Source organism: Marmota monax, unplaced genomic scaffold, assembly GCF_021218885.2.
Source record: "Marmota monax isolate L192 unplaced genomic scaffold, Marmota_monax_Labrador192_F-V1.1 WCK01_AAM20220418_F8-fsc00014, whole genome shotgun sequence".
Lineage (NCBI taxonomy): Eukaryota > Metazoa > Chordata > Mammalia > Rodentia > Sciuridae > Marmota > Marmota monax.
In genome coordinates, this window is record NW_026695222.1 from 34,776,323 (window position 1) to 34,798,174 (window position 21,852).

Below are 21,852 nucleotides of genomic sequence, written 5' to 3' on the forward strand. Positions count from 1 at the left end.
ATGTTAATGAGGATGTGGGGAAAATGCTCACTCATACATCGTTGGTGGGACTGCAAATTTGTGCAACCCCTCTGGGGCGCAGTATAGAGATTCCTCAGAACACTTGGAATGGAACCACCCTCTGACCCAGTTATCCCTCTCCTCACAGAACCAATGCCAAAAAACCAAGGCCAAATGTCTTCTCTAATACGCAGATGCTAACACACAATAAGGAGGTGGGGTGGGAAAGAACAGAAGGACTTTGGATTGGACAAAGGGGAATGGAGGGAAGAAGGAAAAATAGGAATAGGAAAGATGGTAGAAAGGATCGGACATTACTATCCTATGTTCATATGTGAACACAAGACCAACGCAACTCCACATCACATACAACCAGAAGAATGGAAGTTGTACTCCATGTGTGTATAATATGTCAAAACACACTCCACCACCATGTATAACTAAAAATAACAAATAAAAAATGTTAAATTCAACAAAAAGGGAAGACTGAGGGAAATATTTGCAATACATATGACAAACCAAAAGTCATTTTCCCTAATATACAAATTGAAGAGAAAATGACAAACATTTCAATCGAAAAGATCTGCACAAGCAGTTCTCAGAGAATGCAAACAGTCAGTAAATAGAAATACTTCAAATGTGCTGAGAATAGATTTTAAGTGTTCCCAACACAAAAAATAAGTATGTGGGGCGATGGATATGGCAATTACCTTGATTTTGTGATTTCACAATGTATGCATGTGCCAAAATATTACGTATATACTGTGCACAATATAATACTTTGATACATGTATACGTTGTATAATCACTAAATATAAATTCATATATATAAATTTTTGTCAATTATAAAAATATTTTATGTATCAAGATGATCAATATCACTAGAATGAACAGAAAGAAACCTAAAAAGAACATTAAGGCATAGCTAGAGTGAAAGAGGACATAAAAATGACCAAAATGTTTGAGAAAGTGCCAGATAGAATACCTAGAAACCAAACCTGTAACTGCAGTGAAGCAAAAACAAAGAAACTATTTGACTAACAAAGGATTGCTCAAGAAAACAGCAGTGGAAGCCTGAAGACTGCAGAATATTGGGCTCTTAGAAAACAACTGCTAACTTGGCTCAGAATACAGAGTGAAGCCCTCTCTCTCTCTCTCTCTCTCTCTCTCTCTTTAAGAATAGGAACAAACAAAAGTTATTTCAGACAGCAAAAAATGGGAGTGCTAACCACCCACAAGTCCTCACCAAAGGGACTTCTAAAGAAATTCCTTTAGGGAGAAGAAAAAATCATTCCAGAAAAAAGTCAAAGGTGCAAGAAAGTGTACTGAATTGGTTCAAACTCTTTGGGAAACAGTTTGCCATCAGCTCAAGAAGTTGAAGAGACACACACCCTGTGACCCAGCTACTCCAATCCCAGGTACATAACCTACGGGAATCCCTGTCCCTGTACCCCTGCGAGCACAAGCAAAATATTCATAGCATCTTTTTAAAATATTTTAATTTTTTTATTTGTAGTTGGACAATACCTTTGCTTTATTTATTTATTTATTCTTATGTGGTGCTGAGGATCAAACCCAGGGCCTCGCATGCGCTAGGCGAGCTCTCTACTGCTGAGCCCCAACCCCAGCCCTACAGCATCTTATTCTTTTTTTTTATTTTTATTTTTTATTTTTTATTGTTGGTTGTTCAAAACATTACATAGTTCTTGATATATCATCTTTCACACTTTGCTTCAAGTGGGTTATGAACTCCCATTTTTAGCCCATATACAGATTGCAGAATCAATTCTGCATCTTATTCTTAATAGTTGCAAATTGGAAACAATCCAGACAGTCAAATAGATAGACTGCATAGAGTCATAGAGCAGATGATACAACAACAAAAATCAATGACTTACAGCTACATGGATCAGTGTGGATGGAACTCATAACATTGAACACAAAAAGCTATGCCCAGAAGAACACTTTCCAAATGGCTCCTATTATATAAAACACAAGCATATGACGTTAAAAAAGGAACATTTTAAAAATACATACTTCAATTCTAAAAATATAGAAAAGAAGAGCAAGACTTTGTTATCATCAGCTTCCTTGGGAGGATGGGAAGGGTTGTGACTGGGAAGGAACAAGCCAGGGACTTCTAATGTTCCAGATCTTGTTTTACTTGACCTCAGTTAATGAGTGGTCACTTCACAGTAGTTTGTTGGATCAAACACTAATGTTTAATGCATATTTTATTTTTATATCTTTTTCATAATACTTTTGCAAAAAGAAAAAGCATCTTTTCCTGTTTTCTTTCATTTGCACAAATGGAACTAGTCAGTCCGGAAGCCATCAGATGGGACAGATCAAGGTAGGCATCTGCCCCAAGGGGAAAGAAGCCATGGTGCCCCCGTGTGGGCGTCAGAGCCATGACAGGAGAAGGGCATCTCTGTAGAAGGCTGCTGGAACCTGAGTTAGGTAGGAGACTGCCCAGTGGAGGGGTGGGGAGCAGCACAGTTTGGTAAGAAAGGCATCCACCTCAGTGGGCTGGGGAAGGTGCTCGTGCAGGGAAACAGCCCAGGGAGGAATCCAAGCCCTGGAGCCACCTCAGGAAGTTGTTCCCACGGACAGAGGCTTGGCTGTGGGCTTGGTTGTGAAGGAGGAAGTCCATGTGAGAGGTCAAGACCCTGTACACAGTTAAAAAAAAAAAAAAACTTGAGCAGGGTGACAAGGGGTGTCCATTCCTGAGGCCGACAGACATAAAGAGTCAGAGTCCAAGGAGATTGAGGAGGACATCCAGAGGTTAGAGTGGCCTGCCATGAGAAGTCACAGCCAATGAGGAGAGGTTCCCCAAGAATCGGTCTGCCTGAGACGGAGCAGATTGAAGAGGTACCAATGTGTAGGAGCAACCCAACGTGGCTGTCGGAGCCCAGGTAAGGTGTGTTGGGCATCTGCAGGGCAAGTGTCCCAATGTTCAGTCGTCTGAAACAGGGTGGTTTTATATTTTCTCAGGAAAAAAAAAAATATATATATATATATATGGTATATACACACACACATATACATAAACATCATTTTTTAATTCAAAAGGGAGCGATAATGATGGGATATATCATTAATCATAGTTGCTCATTCCATCCTTCCTTTAAGGAGATTAGGTCCCTGCCCGTTGCCTTGTGATTTCCAGAATCTCTTGATGTAAGCCAGGTGGGTCTCTGCCAGCTCCACTGTTGCTTGCCCTCTGCCATGTGAGGGAGCCAGGCGGGAGCTGCTCCTTCAGCCCCCTCCTGGAACAGAGAGGTGGACGACGGGAACCGAGATTTCTTGAACAAGAAAAATATTGTGGCAAGTCTTGGAGAGCTTAAAGCTACTTGTACCCCAAACAAAAGCAAAGCTAATAAAAGAGCAGTTGATGCTCATTATTTCTGGTAGTTATGTTCTCTAAAGTCACCAAATCAGCAAATACTGAGCCATTGCTCCTGGGAGAAAATACCAGGGTTAGCCTCCTTTAAGCCTCCAGTCACCTTTTCATAAACTGGTTGATGCACAACCTTGTTCTATGTGTGCTTCTGTTTGGTTGCTTCGTTTTATGGTACCAGGGTTTGGGGCAGTCTTCCACTGAGCTACCCACCCCCAGCCCTTTCTATTCTTTATTTTGAGACAGGGTCCTGCAAAATTACTGAGGTTGGTCCAGAACCTGTGATTCTCCTGCCTCAGCCTCCCTGGCCCCAGGGGATCACAGGTGTGTGCCACCATGCTTGGCACATGCTTCTATTTAAAGAACTGTGTTTTTAAAATGTTGTTTTATAAACATTGAATCGTGACCAGCAGTACTATCACTTGTGGCTGAATGAAGCTCATCTAACACATGTGTTTTCTTGGTAAAGCACATCACAGTCATCTTGCTCTTAGAAACACAAGTTAGCACTTCTGCACCACCCTTGGGGGCCATTTTGAACAGTGAAATCACCAATAAAAAACACAAAAATGTGAAAAGTGCAGCACTAACTAGGCTGTAAAAGGGCCCCTGGTTTAGAGTTTGAATTGAACCAAGGATTCACCTTCAGGTGGGAATGTGCGTGTTGGGTGACTCTGAGTGACAAATTTTAGCAAGTAGGTGAATTTGCAAGTACAGAATTCGAGAGTAAGAAGAACAGACCATAGAAAACTCAAGATTGTAGAAATGAATCCACATATGTCATAAATACCAATAATAAATGTCAATTAATAGGCAAAAATTGCCAGACAGCATTTTTTTAAAATGTAGATTGACGCTATTTAAAAGACAAAAGATATGTACTTGAGATGGCTGAATGCAAAAAGATGGGAAGAAAGCCTAAGCAAATGCGAATAAAAAGAAAAGTATAGTTAGATTAATATCAGGCAATAAAAAACTGATAAAGATCAATTTGAGAGAGAGAGATGGGGGATCTCTAGATAATAATGAAAGATTTAATTCACTGGGAATGCATTTATATTTACCTAAATCAATAGAATCAGGATATATGGTAAGCACTGAAGCAATTATAGGCATAATTCAAGAAATCCATGGTCATGTTGAGAGCCCTCAACATTCTCAATTATGGATAAGTCAAAAGGACAAAAAATTAGAGAGATTTAAAATATTTTAGCAACACATTATAGAGCTGTACAGGGAGTGCTCCAAACTCAGCATTTAGAGACTACCTATTGGAATGTAGATAGGTGTGCAGCAGTTATTTAGAAGGTAAATTTCTTTAGAGAAGCTTACCACATGCTCTGGCTGGGTTTAGGGAAAGATTTATCAGCCAGACCTATGGAGCTAGTTGTCCTTCTCGAGGTCTTCTGTTCAGGCTCAAAGCACATTCCTGGTTGGCTGGCCATGCAGCAGATCACACTATGCCACTGGGACGAAGAGGCTGTGAACAAGCTCTCAACCATGAAAACAGGGCCTGGGATTGGGTGTTCTCCAAGTGGGGGAGCAGTCAGTGGTAGCAGAATTTAGCAGAGTCTTAGTGGGGCCTCACCCGTAATTTCTGCCCATAATTTCTAAAAGCCGTAACCTGGAAATTCACACTGCTCTCCTAGCTCCTTTTGAGTGCAAAATGCTTCTCAGTTTACTACAAGGAGAAACCTCTGCCATCTGGAAAGTCTGGGCCAAAAGGTAGGTTCTGGATGGTATGGATTTTTAACAATGTCTAATGGTTCAACTCATGAACTCTGGCTATCTTTCCATTCACTCCTGTTCTTCAGTGTCTTACGTCAATGTTTTATAGTTTTCAGTGCTCAGATCTTTCACTGTTTTATTTAAAGTTACTCATCAATATGTTTTGGTGGCACTGTAAATGAGATTATGAATTTCTTTTTCAGATAGCTTATTGTTAATGTATAGAAACACTGCTGATCTTTGCATGTTGATTTTGTATCCTGTAACTTTACTGAATTCATCTATGAGTTCTTTTTTTAAAAGATATTTCTTTTTTAGGTGTAATTGGACACAATACCTTTATTTTATTTATTTATTTTTATGTGGTGCTGAGGATCAAACCCGGAGCCTCGCACATGCTAGGTGAGTGCTCTACCGCTGAGCCACAACCCCAGCCCCTATGAGTTCTAATAGCTTTTTTTGGTAGAATCTTTAGGGTTTTCTATAGAAGAATCATGTTATCAGCACACACATTATTTCAGTTCTTCCTTTGTTATTTGGATAATATTTATTTATTTATTTATTTCTACTAATTTCCATGGCTAGCACTTCCTATAGCATGTTTTTAAAAAGGTGAGAGTAGGCATTTTTGTCTTATTTCTAATCTTAACAGAAAAGCTTCCAGCTGTTCACTGACGAGTGTGATCCTAGCTGTGACATTGTGCTATGTAGACTACTGGGTTAAGGTACATTCCTTCTCTAACTAACCTATTGAGATCATAAAAAGATGCTGAATTTTATCAAATGCTTTTTCTACATCCACTGAGATTATCACATGGTTTTCCCCTGCATCCTATTAATATGGTGTATTACATTCATTGTTTTTTGTAGTGAATGATACATTTTTAAATTAATTTTTATTTTATAACTAACATGATATTTGTACTTATTTATGGTTATAATATTATAATTTGATATATGTATACAATGTATAATGATCAAATCAGGTTGAGTAATTATATCCTCTAATATCATTTCTATGTGTTGAGAAACTTCAAGGTCTTCCTTTCTGGTTATCTTCAAATGTTTAATTAATTGTAGTTATTAGTTGCCCTACTGTGCTCTAGAACATTAAAGCTACTAACTGTATTTTGATCCCATTATTCACTCTCCCTCCATCTTCTCTCCCCATACTCTTCCTTAACTCTAGTGACATCTAGTCTACATTCAACTTTAATGAGATCAACTTTATTTTACTGATTGATTGATTGATTGATTGTGCTGGGGATTGAATCCAAGGATGCTCTACCACTGAGCTACATCCTCAGCACTTCTTATTTTTTTTTATTTTGAGATGAGATTTCACCAAGTTGTGAAGCCTGGCCTCAAACTTGTGATCCTCTTGCCTCAGCCTCCTGAGTGGTTGAGATTATAGGCATGTACCACCTCACCCACTTGATCAACTTTTTTAGCTTCTACAAATGAATGAGAACATGTGGTATTTGTCTTTCTGCAGTTAGGTCCTTTCACTTAACATACCATCCTCCAGTTCTATCCATGTTGTCACAAGTCACATGATTCATCTTTGTATGGCTGAATAATATTGGGTTGTGCATATATAACATATTTTTGTTTTAATTAGTTATACATGACAGTATTTTTATCCATTCACCTATCAAAGAATATCTTGGTTGATTCTAAAACTTGGCTATTGAGAATAGTGTGGCCATAACGTGGGTGTGCAGGTCTCTTTTTGATGTAATGACTTCATTTCCTGTGGACGTACACCCCACAGTGGCACTGCTGGGTCACCTGGTGGTTCTATTTGTTTTCTGAAGAATCTCCATGTTATTTCCACAATGGCTGCACTGATTTACATTCCCACCAACAGTGTGTAAAAGCTCTCCTTTTTCTATATCCTTACCAGAATTTGTTATTTTTGATATTTTTTTCACAATAACAGTGGATAATTCTTTCAATGTGTCACTGAATTTGCTTTCCTAATATTTTGTTGAGGATTTCTGTATCCATGTTCATCAGGCGCATTGGACTATGCTTTTTATTTTCTTCAAGTGTCTTCTCCTTGCTTTGGTATCAAGGTGATGCTGGCATCATAAAATGAGTTTGAAAATACTCCTGCCATGTCAACTTCTTTGGAAGAGTTTGAGAAGGATTGGTCCTCGGTTCTCCTTTGCTGTGTTTAGTGGAATTCAGCTTTTGAGCCCTTGGGTTCTGGAATTTCCCTTAATGGGTTCTGGGATTTCCTTTGACTTGATCTTACTGGTTTAATCTCCTTATTCATTGTAGGACTATTCAGATTTTCTATTTCTTCATGATTCAGTCTTGATGTGTTTCTAGAAATTTACCTATTTCTTTTAGGTTATCCAAATTGTTAGCAAATTATTATTCAGTCTTTATCAAAGTTCCAAGGACACTTTTCTCAGAAATAGACAAAACAATCCTAAATTTTTTAAGTTGCCACAAAAGACCCAGTACAACAGAGACACAGCCACATCAACGTTTATTGCAGCACAATTCACAATAGCTGAACTGTGGAACCAACTTAGATGCCCTTCAGTGGATGAATGGATAAAGAAACTGTGATATAGATACATAATGGAATATTACTTAGGATTCAAAGAGAATAAAATCATGGCATTTGCAGGTAAATGTATGAAGTTGGAGAATATAATGCTAAATGAAGGTAGCCAATCCCCAAAAAATCAAAGGCCGAATGTTTTTCTCTGATACAAGGAGGCTGATTCATAGTAGGGTAGGGAGGGGAGCATGGGAGGATTAGATGAACTCTAGATAGGGCAGAGGGGTGGGAGGGGAAGGGAGGGGGCATGGGGTTAGAAATGATGGTGGAATGAGATGGACATTATTATCCAAAGTGCATGTATGAAGAAGACACAAACGGTGTGACTCTACTTTGTATATAACCAGAGATATGAAAAATTGTGCTCTATATGTGGAATAAACATTCACACACACACACACACACTAAAAATTATAACCGGATACCCTCAATTGTTTGGAAGTCCTGTTCATCTGTGTCCCCCTCCATGTCCCCCCAGGAGCCCTGCTTCTACTAATAGACTGTGGGCTCATCTGAGCGGTAATTCTCAAGACTCAGTGAATAGTGTTATCTAGGTTAAATTTCAAACCAAAAGTATGACTTGATCTTGAGAACTTAAGAGACACAGGGCCTCTTGTCTGATCTCTCAGGGGACTGAAGAGATGGCACGGTTTCTGACTAGGGAACTCAAAAGCTGAAAGAGCCGTGGGTACTATTGGGCCAATCACTACTTCATTGTTATTTGTTTCCTGTTGAACATATATTAAGCACTGACCATACGCCAGTTACCCTGATTTGCTACAATAGTTCAATTGATGCTCATGTCTAAGAGGCAGCTTTTGTTATTATTATTTCCCTTATGAAAAGCTGAGGCTTAGTGACAGGCCAGACCCCACGGGTGGGAGTGGCTGGATCTGGGACGTGAACTCAGGTCCAAGTGCAGGCATCAACTTTTCTACCATCCTATATTGCTGAGTTAAATTTTCATCCTTTCTCATCTTAATTCCCACAGTAAAAGCCAAGTTTCCAGGTTAGTTGTATTATTTTCATTTTCCATATGAGGAAACTAAGGATCCAAGATATGCTGTAGTTAAAGTGACCAAAGCCAAGATCACTGGTTTGGGGTTGTGATCACCACTAATGAAGAGTCCGGGAACTGTTGTAGAATTGGGGGAAGAGAATTCTGGGGAGGAGGGAGCAAAGGTGGATACGGTGACATGTCTTCACTTTAGTCACTACATAATATGGCTTCAGGATGCTGGAAGATCTCTGCATAGCTTCCTCAAGATCAGATTCCATGTATAAATGAGGCACACAGAATAAATGGCATAAAGATCACTCTCTCTCTCTCTCTCTCTCTCTCTCTCTCTCTCTCTCTCTGATTTTGAAATGTGTTCTCTCCAAGAGTTACTACAGTAAGATGCTGTTAGTTCTTCACATCTTAAAATAAAAAAACACACATAAATCTTGAAAAGACATATGGAAAATGGGGGTTTGAGTGAGCAGGAGAAGATTATCCACTTACCAGGTTGTCTAGGAGTATCATAGGAGCTAAGCCTTGGAATGCCCCAGAAGGAATAAGAGGAATCTTTTTGTTAACTTATGGCCATCTGGGATCATTTTTACTTCTGAGATCCAAGACCCAGCAGGGTCTGCTCAGACCTTCCAGAAAATCTCTTGCTTATTTCTGTCATCAGTAGAGAAGAAAAGGTGCTCACCAGTGTCAGGGGTTGCCCAAGGAATGACTGTGTGCAAATCAACGCCACAACTGTTCCAAAAAAATCCTTTAATCACTCAGGTGTGGCCTTTCACCCAGGAGAAACAGAGTGGACAGGTGTCTGGGTAGGACAAGGCGCAGCACCGTGGCAGAGTATGAGACACCCGGGGAGAGTTCTGGAATGGAATGTCTAGGCCTGCCCCCGTCCCAACGGGCTCCTTTTTCTTATGTGAGAACTAAGGGATTCTGGGGGATCCCCTGGAAGGCTCCTCTGCACACTTTGTGCCTCCTCTGGATCATGCCTAACTCGGATCCCTCTTCTCTCACACATCTGTCTTTCTCTCCACAGCTCCACCTTCTCTTGGAGGAATGTAGCTCTCCTGCTTCTTCTCCCTCTCTCTTTGGAGCAGACTTCTGCATCGCAGTCCAACAAGATCAAAGGTGAGTTCAGAACAGCTGCCGCCATTTTCCTGTGAGAGGCATTCTTGGAGGCTGAGGTTGGGTGCAAAGCTAGTGTCGGCTGAGGTCATCCCTACTGTGGATTCTGAGCCATCACTCTAAGCTCTCCAGATCCTCCCCTGCCTGTTCTCCCCAAATTATTTCCCTAACTTTTCCCAAAATAAGTCTTCCAGGTTTTTTTTTTTAAATTTGTGAGTCACTGTGCATGAGCCTGAGAGGAGAGGATCAGTGAGGACATGGCTGCAGTCTTGGGGAAGACAGAGTGAAGTCAGGGGTTGAGTTAAGGGAGTGCGGTAAAGAAGGAGAAAAGGTCGATTTTAAGGAGACTGGAGACAAAATTGGCCAAAAGCCATGATGGACAGGATGCTGGGGTGATGGGGGAGGATATGCACCCAGGGTAAGTTGTTGGGGACCACCCTGAGCAGGAGCTAGGCACACACCGCGAAGTCCTGAATAAAGAGGTACTGGACTGGCATTGCGCCCTGCAGGACAAGGGGACTTGCCTCCGCTCAGATAGCGAGGTGTAGCTCTGGGATTGGACGTTACCCAGTTGGAGGGGGCTGCCCCTTGTTCCTTGGTAATCCTACACATTTGGCCCCTTTTTTTTTTTTGGATGAATGTTCTTTCGAACAGCCTCCCCAATGAAACCCAGGTTCAAGGCATGTCTCTTTATTGCCCGCCTTGCCTCCTTTGTGGGAGCTGGGTCAGAGGGGCCCCCGTCCCAGAACCCAAAGAAAAAGGTATTTCTCTGTCTTTGTGTGATTATTTCGTGCCAGCCCAGTTCTCCTGGAGTGACCCTGACTGATTTAGTCGTGTGTCGGGGCAGTAAGTGGCTCAGAAGAGCTGGCCAGGGAGGGAGGGGGTTCTATTCTATGTAAAGAACTCAAGCTGATAATCAGGAGAGGAGCCCAATGTCCAAAACCCAAGCAAAGGTTTAAATGGCTGCTGGAAGCCAGAGAATCAACTCTGGTGAGATGATTGGCTTTACCTCCTAATCCCAAAGTTTCCCTTTCTACTTCTCTTTACCCTTTTGAGGTCTCCATATTTAATTTGCCAAACTCTTTCTGTGCCCAAATCTTGAGCAATGGTCCCCAAGTGGTAGCTTATCCCATGGTTCCTACCAACTTGCCTTAGGATTACCCAGGGGGCTTTCTAAAAATTGGGGTCAGAGGCTGTTCCACTCCTCGGTTTATAGCCAAAGGACTTAAAAACAGCATACTACAGGGACGCAGCCACATCAATGTATATATAGCAGTTCAATTCACAATAGCTAAACTGTGGAACCAACCTAGGTGCCCCTCAATAGATGAATGGATAAAGAAAATGTGGTATGTATACTCAATAGAATATTACTCAGCTTTAAACAAGAGTGAAATTATGGCATTTGCCAGTAAATGGTTGGAGTTGGAGAAAACATGCTAAGCGAAATAAGCCAATCCCATAAAACTAAAGGCCGATAAATGTTTTCTCTAATATATGGATGCTAATTCACAATAAGGTGGGGGAGGGCACTAGGGAAGAATAGCATTACCTTAGATTAGGTAGAGGGAAGTGATGGGAGGGGAAGGGAGGGGATGTGGGGATAGGAAAGACAGTAGAATGAAGCAGACATTATTGCTGTATGTACATATGTGACTGCATGACCAATGTGATTCTACAACATGTACACTCAGAAAAATGAGAAATTATATCCCATCTTTGTATGATATATCAAAGTGCATAAATGCATCCTACTGTCATGTGTAACTAATTAAAACAAATTTAAAAAACTTTTAAAAAATAGCTAAATTGTGGAATCAACCTAGATGCCCTTCAGTAGATGAATGGATAAAGACACTGTGGTACATATACACAATGGAATATTACTCAGCATTAAAAGGGAATAAAATCATGACATTTGCAGGTAAATGGATGGAGTGAAGAATATTATGCTAAGGGAAGTAAGCCAATTCCAAAAAACTAAATGCCAAATATTTTCTTTGATATGAGGATGCTGATCCATAATGGGGATGGGGGTGTCATGGGAGGAATAGAGGAACTTTAGATAGGGCAAAGGGAAGGAAGGGGAAGGGAGGGCACAGAGGGGTAGGAAAGACAGTGGAATGAGATGGACATCATTACCCAAGCACATGTATGAAGACACGAATGGTGTGACTCTACTTTGTGTACAGCTAGAGACGTGAAAAATCATGCTCTATGTGTGTAATATGAATTGAAATGCATTCTGCTGTCATATATGATAAATTAGATGAAATAATTCTTTTTTAAAAAAGGGAAAAAAATTAGGGTCAGTAGGCCTTACTTTCTAGAGATTCCGATTTCAGTCCAGAGTCCTTATTTACTTAAAGATACACAGAGAGTTTTGATGTACACTCCAGATCAGGAACCATGTACTCTTCTTAGCTTTGAGCCATCCTTGGAGGGTGCATTTAGAGAGATGTGATGGGTAAGACTAGCTGAAGAATGCTAAAAGTCTCAGTGGCCCATCCTTGGGGAAGATGTGGGGCTTCTGAGGTGAGTTCTGGGTTGAGAATCCTGGGCCTGTCACTGAGTCACTGTAGCATCCTTTTTGACCTCATTTTTTTTTTTTTTTTAGCTAGGAAATCAGGACGGTGGTATTAAAGTTAAATATGGTCCTTTGAATTCTAAACTTCTATAATTACAAGACCCAGTCCTGTCTAAAAAGATCATATGTCTCTGATTAGGTTCCACTAGAGACATGCTCCATCTCTAGCACTGTATTAGTGCCTGTTGCTGCAGAGCCCACTGTAGGTCATCAGTCTGGCCTGGTGCGCCGGGGTTTTCTGCTCTGATTCTCGTCAGGCTGAGACCAAAGTGTCAGACAGGGCTGCCGTTCTCAGCGGGGACTCAGGGTCCTCTCCCTAAGTGCACTGATTGTTAGCATAACCCTGCTCTTGCCATTTTAGGATGGAAGCTCCGATTTCCTGACTGGTTGTCAACTTCTAAAGGCCACCTTCATTTATTGGCACTTGACCTCCATTATGTTCAGAGCTAGCAATAGTAGGATGGCTCCTCCTCACAGTCTCAATCTCTGTGACCTCTTCACTCCCAACCTTCTTCTTTTAAAGGACCCAACTGACTGGGTCTGACCCACTTGGATAATCTCTGTCTCTTAAGGTCAACTAACTTTGAACTTCACCTACACATGCAGAATCCTTTCATGGCAGTGCCTGCATCAGTGTTTGATTCAGTAACCAGAGGACTGGAATCTTACGGGTGCAACTTTGGAAACCTGTCTATTGCAAGCACTTAAATCAGCATCCATACTTATCCCTAAAAAGGGAGTAAGCAACCACATATCTGTAGAACTCTTACCAGGCTCTGTGATCCGTGTATTGGGAACATCATCCCATTTAATTCTAACTGACCTGTACAGTAAGGATTGCCATTCTCTTTTTTTTTTCTTTTTTTTTAAATTTTTATTGTTGGTTGTTCAAAACATTACATAGTTCTTGATATATCATATTTCACACTTTGATTCAAGTGGGTTATGAACTCCCATTTTTACCCCGTATACAGATTGCAGAATCACATCGGTTACACATCCATTGATTTACATATTGCCATACTAGTGTCTGTTGTGTTCTGCTGCCTTTCCTATCCTCTACTATCCCCCCTCCCCTCCCCTCCCCTCCCCTCCCCTATTCTCTCTCTACCCCCTCTACTGTAATTCATTTCTCCCCCTTGTATTTTTTTCCCTTTCCCCTCACTTCCTCTTGTATGTAATTTTGTATAACCCTGAGGGTCTCCTTCCATTTCCATGCAATTTCCCTTCTCTCTCCCTTTCCCTCCCACCTCTCATCCCTGTTTAATGTTAATCTTCTTCTCATGCTCTTCGTCCCTACTCTGTTCTTAGTTACTCTCCTTATATCAAAGAAGACATTTGGCATTTGTTTTTTAGGGATTGGCTAGCTTCACTTAGCATAATCTGCTCTAATGCCATCCATTTCTCACACTTCAGATAGAGCCCTAATATCCAGAGTATACAAAGAACTCAAAAAATTAGACAATAAGATAACAAATAACCCAATCAACAAATGGGCCAAGGACCTGAACAGACACTTCTCAGAGGAGGACATACAGTCAATCAACAAGTACATGACAAAATGCTCACCATCTCTAGCAGTCAGAGAAATGCAAATCAAAACCACCCTAAGATACTATCTCACTCCAGTAAGATTGGCAGCCATTATGAAGTCAAACAACAACAAGTGCTGGTGAGGATGTGGGGAAAAGTGTACACTTGTGCATTGATGGTGGGACTGCAAATTGGTGCAGCCAATTTGGAAAGCAGTATGGAGATTTCTTGGAAAGCTGGGAATGGAACCACCATTTGACCCAGCTATTCCCCTTCTTGGTCTATTCCCTAAAGACCTAAAAAGAGCATGCTACAGGGACACTGCTACATCGATGTTCATAGCAGCACAATTAACAATAGCAAGACTGTGGAACCAACCTAGATGCCCTTCAATAGACGAATGGATAAAAAAAAATGTGGCATTTATACACAATGGAGTATTACTCTGCATTAAAAAATGACAAAGCCATTCTCATTTTACAGAGAGGACATTGATGACTCAGACAAAGGAAGAGACTGTCCCAAGATTATTTAGCTAGTTAGTGTTGCAATCAGTCTGCCAATGATGCTCCTCCCACTCCACCATTTCTTCCTGTCTTAGAAATAAGTCAGAATTCCCGCCATTGAACTCAGATTGGTCTTGAGTTCACAAGAAGTCAAGGGACCAAAGTCAGGACTCCTGACTCCTATTTCCATGATGTTTCCATGACTCTTTACTAATTTCTTCGATTGCCTCAGATGTTGGAGACAGAGGCGTTAAGCCTTAAAATATTAGGTTTCAAGAAGATTGGGAGCTCGTTAATTTAAAGCAAGGGCCTTTGTCCTTACTGAACCACCTGCCTTTGGGATCTAAGATGCTTTTCCTTCAGTTCTACCTGGGCACAAATTCCGGATTCACCTCCATCTAAATGGGCCAAATGTGGTGAGAGAGACAGCCATGGATCCTAAAAGTAAGCAGAATGAGAACTGGGGATTGAAGGTACAGGATAGGACTGGGACATTTTCATCATTTACCGTTGCCCTGGTAGGAGAAGAGCTTAAACTCCTGGAATGTGAATCTGGACGATTCTTTCTTGCAGTGAAGCCTGGAGAGTGCCCCAGAGAGCGGCTCTTCTGTGACATCATGATGCCGGATTTATGCAAATCGGATTTCCACTGCCCAGATTACATGAAGTGCTGCACTTTTGCCTGTGGGAAGAAGTGCATGGATCCATATGAAGGTAGTGGCATTCAGGCTGGGGGCAGAGGTGACTTTTGAGGGTCCCCACTTCTGACTCCATTCAGAAATGGCTGAACAATTCCTTCTGATAGCAGGACAAAGAGTCCCAAGTTTGCATTTTTCTCACTATCCAATTTAACTCTCACCCTTAAGTGTAAGTCATGAGTCTAGGCATGGTGGCCATCAACTAGACAATACTGATGTTTGCCTTCTTGGGTCCAACATTCGATCTTTCATAAACAATTAATACTCTGGTGTGCTCACTGTGTGCTGAGAAACTGTGGTTGGCCCTGTGACAAAATCAAATCTCAGTTAACTTAGGTGCTGGGTTCCTTTCAGACTCTTGGTCTTTTCAAGGAGGTTTCTGGGAACTCATAAGTATTCCTATGCATATCTTATAAGAGTGTGTACATTTGACAGAGATTCATTCGTTCATCCATTCATTCATTCAACTGGTATTTATGGTCGGTGTCCTTTGGCCAAGACTACCAGGAACATACCTGGAGCTGAACAAGTTGGGTTCATTACTGATTACAGGGAGGGAGAATGTCCACTGTGGATAACCATGTGACATCTCAGTAAGCAACTGCTAGAATGTATTACAGGATTTGGTCTTTGGATGATTTGGGGGAGGGCTTTAGAATCTGTACTGTCAGGAAGTGGGGGCAAAGCTACGGCTTGGCTCCTCAGGGAATCTCATCCACAGAGGGAGCAGGCAGAGCGAGGGAGCTGAAACTGGCAGAGAAGCTCAAGTCACTCACGTTAGGTGGAACAGGGAAGTGTTTGGTATTTTATGAATTTCACAGATATCTTGCTTTCTGTCTCACGTTGTCATGATCTTAGAGTGACTTCATTTGATGCAGATGTCCCATGAGATGTTTTATGTCAACAGGGGAACACAACAGCTTACTGATGGGTTTTCAGACATCAGGGACTATTTTTTCCTTCCTATGTACCAGGTGCTTTGTTAGGCACTTTGGATACAGTTCCTGAACAGGTCCTGGCCTCTCAAAGCTCAAAGCAGTGGAGAAGATCAACTCCAAAGTATCTTCAGATGCCCTTCAAAATCACCTTTGCGAGAAAGAAGTGATGTTAGGAGAATTCAGTGGACAATAGTGGTCGTGGAGCTAGGGCCAGAACCTACTGTTTTTGAGTGTGGCTTTTTCTGACTTGGATGATAACACCATCAACTATGACAGTCGGGGGGATCCTATCCCTTCTTTTTATGTTCTTCTCTTTTATGTTCTACCTTTTATGCTCTTCCCTTTTTACACCCTGACCTCAGAACCCTGCATGCTACCCTTTAAAGGAGGAGACTGCAGGATGAGACTGCAGCGTTGGTATTATGACTTTAAAAAACATCAGTGTAGAACCTTTATCTATCATGGCTGCCAAGGGAACGCCAACAACTTCCTCAGGCTGGATGACTGCAAGAAGGCCTGCATGTTAATTGGTGAGACCCACATCCCAGAAACAGAATACCAGCATGGTTAGAACTCAGAGTTGGAGGTGGAACTACCTGGGTTCGAGCCATAGCTCCGTCACTTACTGGCTGGGAGGTCTTGGGCCAATTGCCTGCCTTGCTGAATCTATTTTCTTGTGTACAAAATGGGGATGGTAATAGTATTTATCGAATGGAGTTGAACCTCAAACGACATAGTACCCATAAAGTGCTCACAAATTTTGGCTCATGGGAACCAGGCCTACTTTCTTGGAGAAAGATATTTTCTCATCACATCAACCTATTGAGCATCACCTGGAGGACTCACCCAAGAAGGAGGCATAGACAGGCCAGCCTGGAGTCCCAGGGAGTAAGTGAGACACTGAAGGTAGAGAATAGGGTGCGGTGAAGGTGAGAGCTGTGGGTTCCTTCTTTAGTGGAGTGATCATCCGTGGTAATGTTGGGGGACAGAGTCCTACTGAGTATATGACCTGGACTAAAACCCTGCTTTTCCCACTTAGTGCAGGGGTTTTGGCCTGTGGGAGCTTCAGTTTTCTCCTCTATAATATTGTTACAGTAGCCAACACCTCACCAAATTTTTGGCAGGATGACATGTGTTCAAAGACACCAAACCTTGACATGGCAGCTTGTCCAGTGGCATGGGCCCACTAAATGGTACCAATTGAGAGAGATGGTGACCATTCATCAGGATGTGGCACAGTGTGATTTACAAGGCAGCACCAGAATTTCAACCTCACACCATCATCACCAACACAGAGAGGTAGCTAGCTGCCTAAGAACCCATAATCAGTCAGGAGTAGAGTGCTTTCAATTCCCCACACCCCATGTGCCTGAATGGCCAATGCGATCTTGGGATCTGTCTGGATGGCATTAGAATCAAACATTCCCTGAGTGGGAGGATCTGAGGAATCAGGGTCTATGGACAAGGGCTTGGTCTTTTCTCCCCAGAGCAGCAAGAAGAGGCCATGGAAATGGGTTTGGGCTGGTTTACGGGAAACTTAGGTCCATGCTCAGAGGTAACGTGTACCTCTAAGAGTTGAGCATTATTGTCAGTCTGACCGGAGACAGAAGGGAAAAAAAAATCTACCCTCATAGACTTGGCCACCAGATGAGAACAGGAGACCCACATAAAATCCTAAAGAATTGATTTAAATACCATCTAGATCCTAATGACTACAAAGCTGCATCTCCAGCCCAAATCTGAGAGCTGCTGCCCCTCTAACAAGGTGTCACCTTCTCAGTCGGGGTGCTGCAACAGCCTGCCCCAGGGTCTCCCTGCTCGATATTCACCTTCTTTTTATAATCACTATCAGCACAGCGGCCACGACAGTCCTTTCAAAACATGAGCCATCATGACATCCTCTATTGAGAACACTACAATACTTCCCATTTATACTCAAAATAAAACCAAACCCCTTCAAAGGGCTTAACTTGATCTGTGTGAACCGGACATCATCAGCCCTATTTTATACAGAAGGATGCTGTCACTTATTTAGTGACCAGACTGAGACTTTATGTTGGGGCTTCAGATGCTGAGCTCAGCATTCTTTCTACCACATTCCAGAATGCAGTGAGAGAGTGGACAGGGTAAAGTGAACCAAGTTGCAGGGATTCTGGTTTAGAAGAGAAAGAACATCTGTTTGAAGGGTGGTGGGATGGTAGGGTCTGCAGGTACTCACATCTGCTCTTGTTTTAGTCAAGAAAGGACAGTGCCCACTCTTCCCTTACACCTCTCGAATGGAGTGTCCAAAGCCATGTAAGAGTGACATGGATTGCCTTATGACAGAAAAATGCTGTGACTCCAGGTGTGGTTTTGTTTGTGCCAACCTCTGGCAAGGTAAGGACCAGGGATGGTAAGGACTTTGAGAAGATATACCTCCCAAAGTCCACTGGACATGGATCAAGGATGCCATGATATCCCATGAAATGGGAGTCCCTTGAACCTCAGCTGCCCCTTGGATTGACCTTGGAGGTATCTGAGGAGATTTCACCTTTCAATGCCCAACCAGTGCTCCCATGTTGACCTCCTGGCCTCTGGACACTATTGTGCTACTCTTCAAAGTCATTACCACACTTGGTAATCACTCTCCATTTTTCCCCAAGAAAATTTATTTGTTATGATCTCATTCTTCCATGACTTGCAAAGTGACAATGTCCATGGATTCACATACATACAGATTCTTAACCACTAAGTATATTCCTGATAATTCACATCCCATAAGAGGATCTGGGGAAAGACTGTTAGCAAATGCTTTGGGGGTAGAAGCCAACTCTCCCACTCCTAAGGCTGGAGGTACCAATTTCCCCACGTAGACCCAGGGACTAGTAGTGCCTGGAGATACCCGTGGTGTGGTTGCAAGAGGCAAAGCTTTTTCAACTGACTTCAACTTTTCAGAGGCTGTCTGTGCGATTTGGCCAACTCACTTCCCCCTATATGATCCTCAATTCCTATAATTCATAAGACAAGGATATTCTGGATCCACCCAAACCCATTAATTCCATAGGGAATACAGGAATATTATCAGGTTGGACAAGTCTGGGATGATGCTCTTCAAGTTACTAGCCATGGAGAGTGCCTCCCCCACTCAGTGGTGGGAAGGGAAGAGGCTTGATTAGAACAAAATCCTTTATGGTTTTCCTAAGATTCCCCAAATGTGTGTCTAATTATGATGGAGTGTTTCAAGGTCAAGTGTCTTGTTTTTACTCCATAAAGTCAAACCAGGTTTTTGCCCACGTATGCCTCAGATGTGTAACAAGATTAGTAAACCAATGTGCCTGCAGGATAGCGATTGTCCAGAGGGAGAGAAGTGCTGTTCACGCTGTGGACTGATGTGCTTGGCACCCCGGAAATGAACAGTGAGTGGGAAATATTCTCACGGGAAGAGTAATTATGAATAAGCATAATGAAGAGCTCTTTTGTTGGTCTGGACTAGCTACCTTACCAGACTGTTATTAAGGGTAACAGTATTTATAGGGTTATTATATGTATCCTATCATGTAGGGTTTTCATATATAATAAATTTATATATAATCATATCATCATAAAATAATTATAAACTTGGCTCTTCTTTTCTCCAACTTCATGGCTTTGATATCTTGTCTTCTATTGTAGAACTTCTAAAATAATCTTGAAAATAAAGGCAGTGAGGGCCTGAGGTTCAGCTCCACGGCAGAGCATGTAGTTAGCATGCGCAAGGTCCTGCCATCGATCCCACCACCAAAAAAATAAGAATAAAAGCAATAGTATCAGTTCCTTATTTTAAAGTCAGTGGCTACTGGTGGTGTGTGTGTGTGTGTGTGTGTGTGTGTGTGTGTGAAAGATAAATAGGTTTTATGGCACTTATTTCCTTTTTTAAGGTTTTTTTCTTCTCCATTTTCAGCTGCTACTAGAAACGACTGCTGAATTTTATCAAATACCTTTCAAGCATCTGCTCATATAATGACTGTTCTCTTCTAATTTGTTAGCATAACAACTTATTGAATTGTCATATGTTGAACCATCTTGCATTCTTAGAATAACTTTAATCATATTGCTAATATATTTGCATTCATTTACTGTGGCTTTTTTGGCAAAGAGTTTGTTTAAAATTTTCACTTCTGGTCAAAATAAAAGTAAGTGTTCGTTTGTTTGTTGCTGTTTGGGTCACGGTACTTTCAAAAAACTTGAATGGGCAAAAATCAACTCAGAGTGGATCAAAGATCTAGGAATTAGGCTAGAAACTTCGCAACTAAAAGAAAATGTAGAATCCAGACACCAACATATAGGTGTAGGAATCAACTTCCTTAATAAGACTCCTAAAACTCAATAAATAAAACCAAGAATCATTAAGTGGGATGGCATCAAATGAAAAAGCTTCTGCACAGCACAGGAAACAATTCAGAATAAGAGTAAAAGGCCTAAGAGTGGGAGGAAATCTTTGACAGCTAGTCTTTGGGCAGAAGATTAATAGCTAGAATATATACAGAACATAAAAAACTCAACACCAAAAAACAAATAGCCCAATCAATGCACAGGCAAATGTACTACACAGACATTTCTTAAAAGAAGAAATACAGATTGCCAAAGAATATATCAAGTGAGCAGAAAAAATGCAAATCCAAACTACACTGAGATTTCTTCTCATCCTAATTAGAATGGCAACAAATATAAATAATAAAAAAAACACCGGTGAGGATGCAAGGGAGACAGTACACTTAGACATTTTTGGTAGGATTGCAAATTAGTGCAATCACTGTGGACATCAGTATGGAGATTCCTCAAAAGACTAGAAGTAGAGGGGCTGGGGATGTGGCTCAAGCGGTAACGCGCTCGCCTGGCATGCGTGCGGCCCAGGTTCGATCCTCAGCACCACATACAAACAAAGATGTTGTGTCCGCCGAGAACTAAAAAATAAATATTAAAAAATTCTCTCTCTCTCTCTCTCTCTCTCTCAAAAAAAAAAAAAAAGACTAGAAGTAGAAACACCACATGACTCGGCAATCCCACTCCTTAGTATTTATCCAAAAGAACTAACATCAGAATCCTATATAGCCATTCCTGCACACCAAAGTTTACAGCAGCAAAATTCACAATAGCAAGTTATGGAACCGGCCTAGGTGTACGTCAACAGATGAATGGATTGAGAAAATGTGGTATGGATACACAACGGAGTTTCATAGAGCCACAAAGAATGAAATGGTGTCATTTGCTGGCAAATGGATGGGACTGGGGGACTTCATGATAAGTGAAAAAAGCCAGACTCAGAAAGTCAAGGGTTGAATATTTTCTCTCACATGCAGAAGCTAGAGAGAAGAAAAGAATTAAAAAAAAAAAGGATCTCACAAAAACAGTAGAATAAAGGAAGGGAAGGGAGCAAAGAGAACGGGGAGGAAATAGAGCATCAAGAGGAACAAACCATGTATGTGCATGTACAAATACATCACGATGATCCCACTGTTCTGCACAGTCATCATGCACCAGTTTTAAAAAATACAAGGGAAATCAGTCGAGTTAGAGGAAGGGGATCGGGAGGTAGGGAAAGGGGAGGTACTAGAAAATGAAATTCTGTTATGTGCATGTATGAATGTCACAATGAACACCACCATTACACGTAATTATAATGCACCAATAAAAAGTTTTACAACTTGACCTATGATGTTTATTAAAGATTATAGTTGCTGACAACCAAAAAAAGAAACTTGGTTAGAAAACTTACATACTTTTTCTGAAAT

The 21,852-nt window shown here is 41.4% G+C and overlaps 1 protein-coding gene across 5 annotated transcripts; it reads left to right on the top strand.

Annotated features, from left to right (window-relative positions):
• The first annotated feature begins 4,799 nt into the window (after positions 1-4,799).
• Wfdc8 (WAP four-disulfide core domain 8) lies at positions 4,800-20,270 on the top strand. 5 transcript variants are annotated; one of them, XM_046433522.2, is made up of 8 exons: positions 4,809-5,125; positions 5,447-5,530; positions 9,752-9,843; positions 15,040-15,180; positions 16,465-16,632; positions 18,338-18,478; positions 19,355-19,497; positions 20,022-20,270. In XM_046433522.2, the coding sequence occupies exons 1-7, from the start codon at positions 5,067-5,069 to the stop codon at positions 19,492-19,494; spliced, it is 825 nt and encodes a 274-aa protein (XP_046289478.1). In that variant the 5' UTR covers positions 4,809-5,066; the 3' UTR covers positions 19,495-19,497; positions 20,022-20,270. The 5 variants fall into 5 exon arrangements, with proteins under 5 accessions (XP_046289481.1, XP_058431521.1, XP_046289480.1 ...); XM_046433525.2 differs by lacking the exon at positions 16,465-16,632 and having other exon boundaries at positions 4,800-5,125; XM_058575538.1 differs by lacking the exon at positions 20,022-20,270 and having other exon boundaries at positions 4,805-5,125; positions 19,423-19,497.
• The last annotated feature ends 1,582 nt before the right edge of the window (positions 20,271-21,852 follow it).

Bases quoted from the DNA above. Each gene is read 5' to 3' on its own strand.
- Wfdc8 (XM_046433522.2), top strand. From the start codon at position 5,067: ATGCTTCTCAGTTTACTACAAGGAGAAACCTCTGCCATCTGGAAAGTC. The intron at 5,126-5,446 runs GTAGGTTCTGGA...TTTCTTTTTTAG, and splicing joins TGGAAAGTCTGGGCCAAAAG to GTGTAATTGGACACAATACC. The intron at 15,181-16,464 runs GTAGTGGCATTC...CCCTGACCTCAG, and splicing joins GTGCATGGATCCATATGAAG to AACCCTGCATGCTACCCTTT.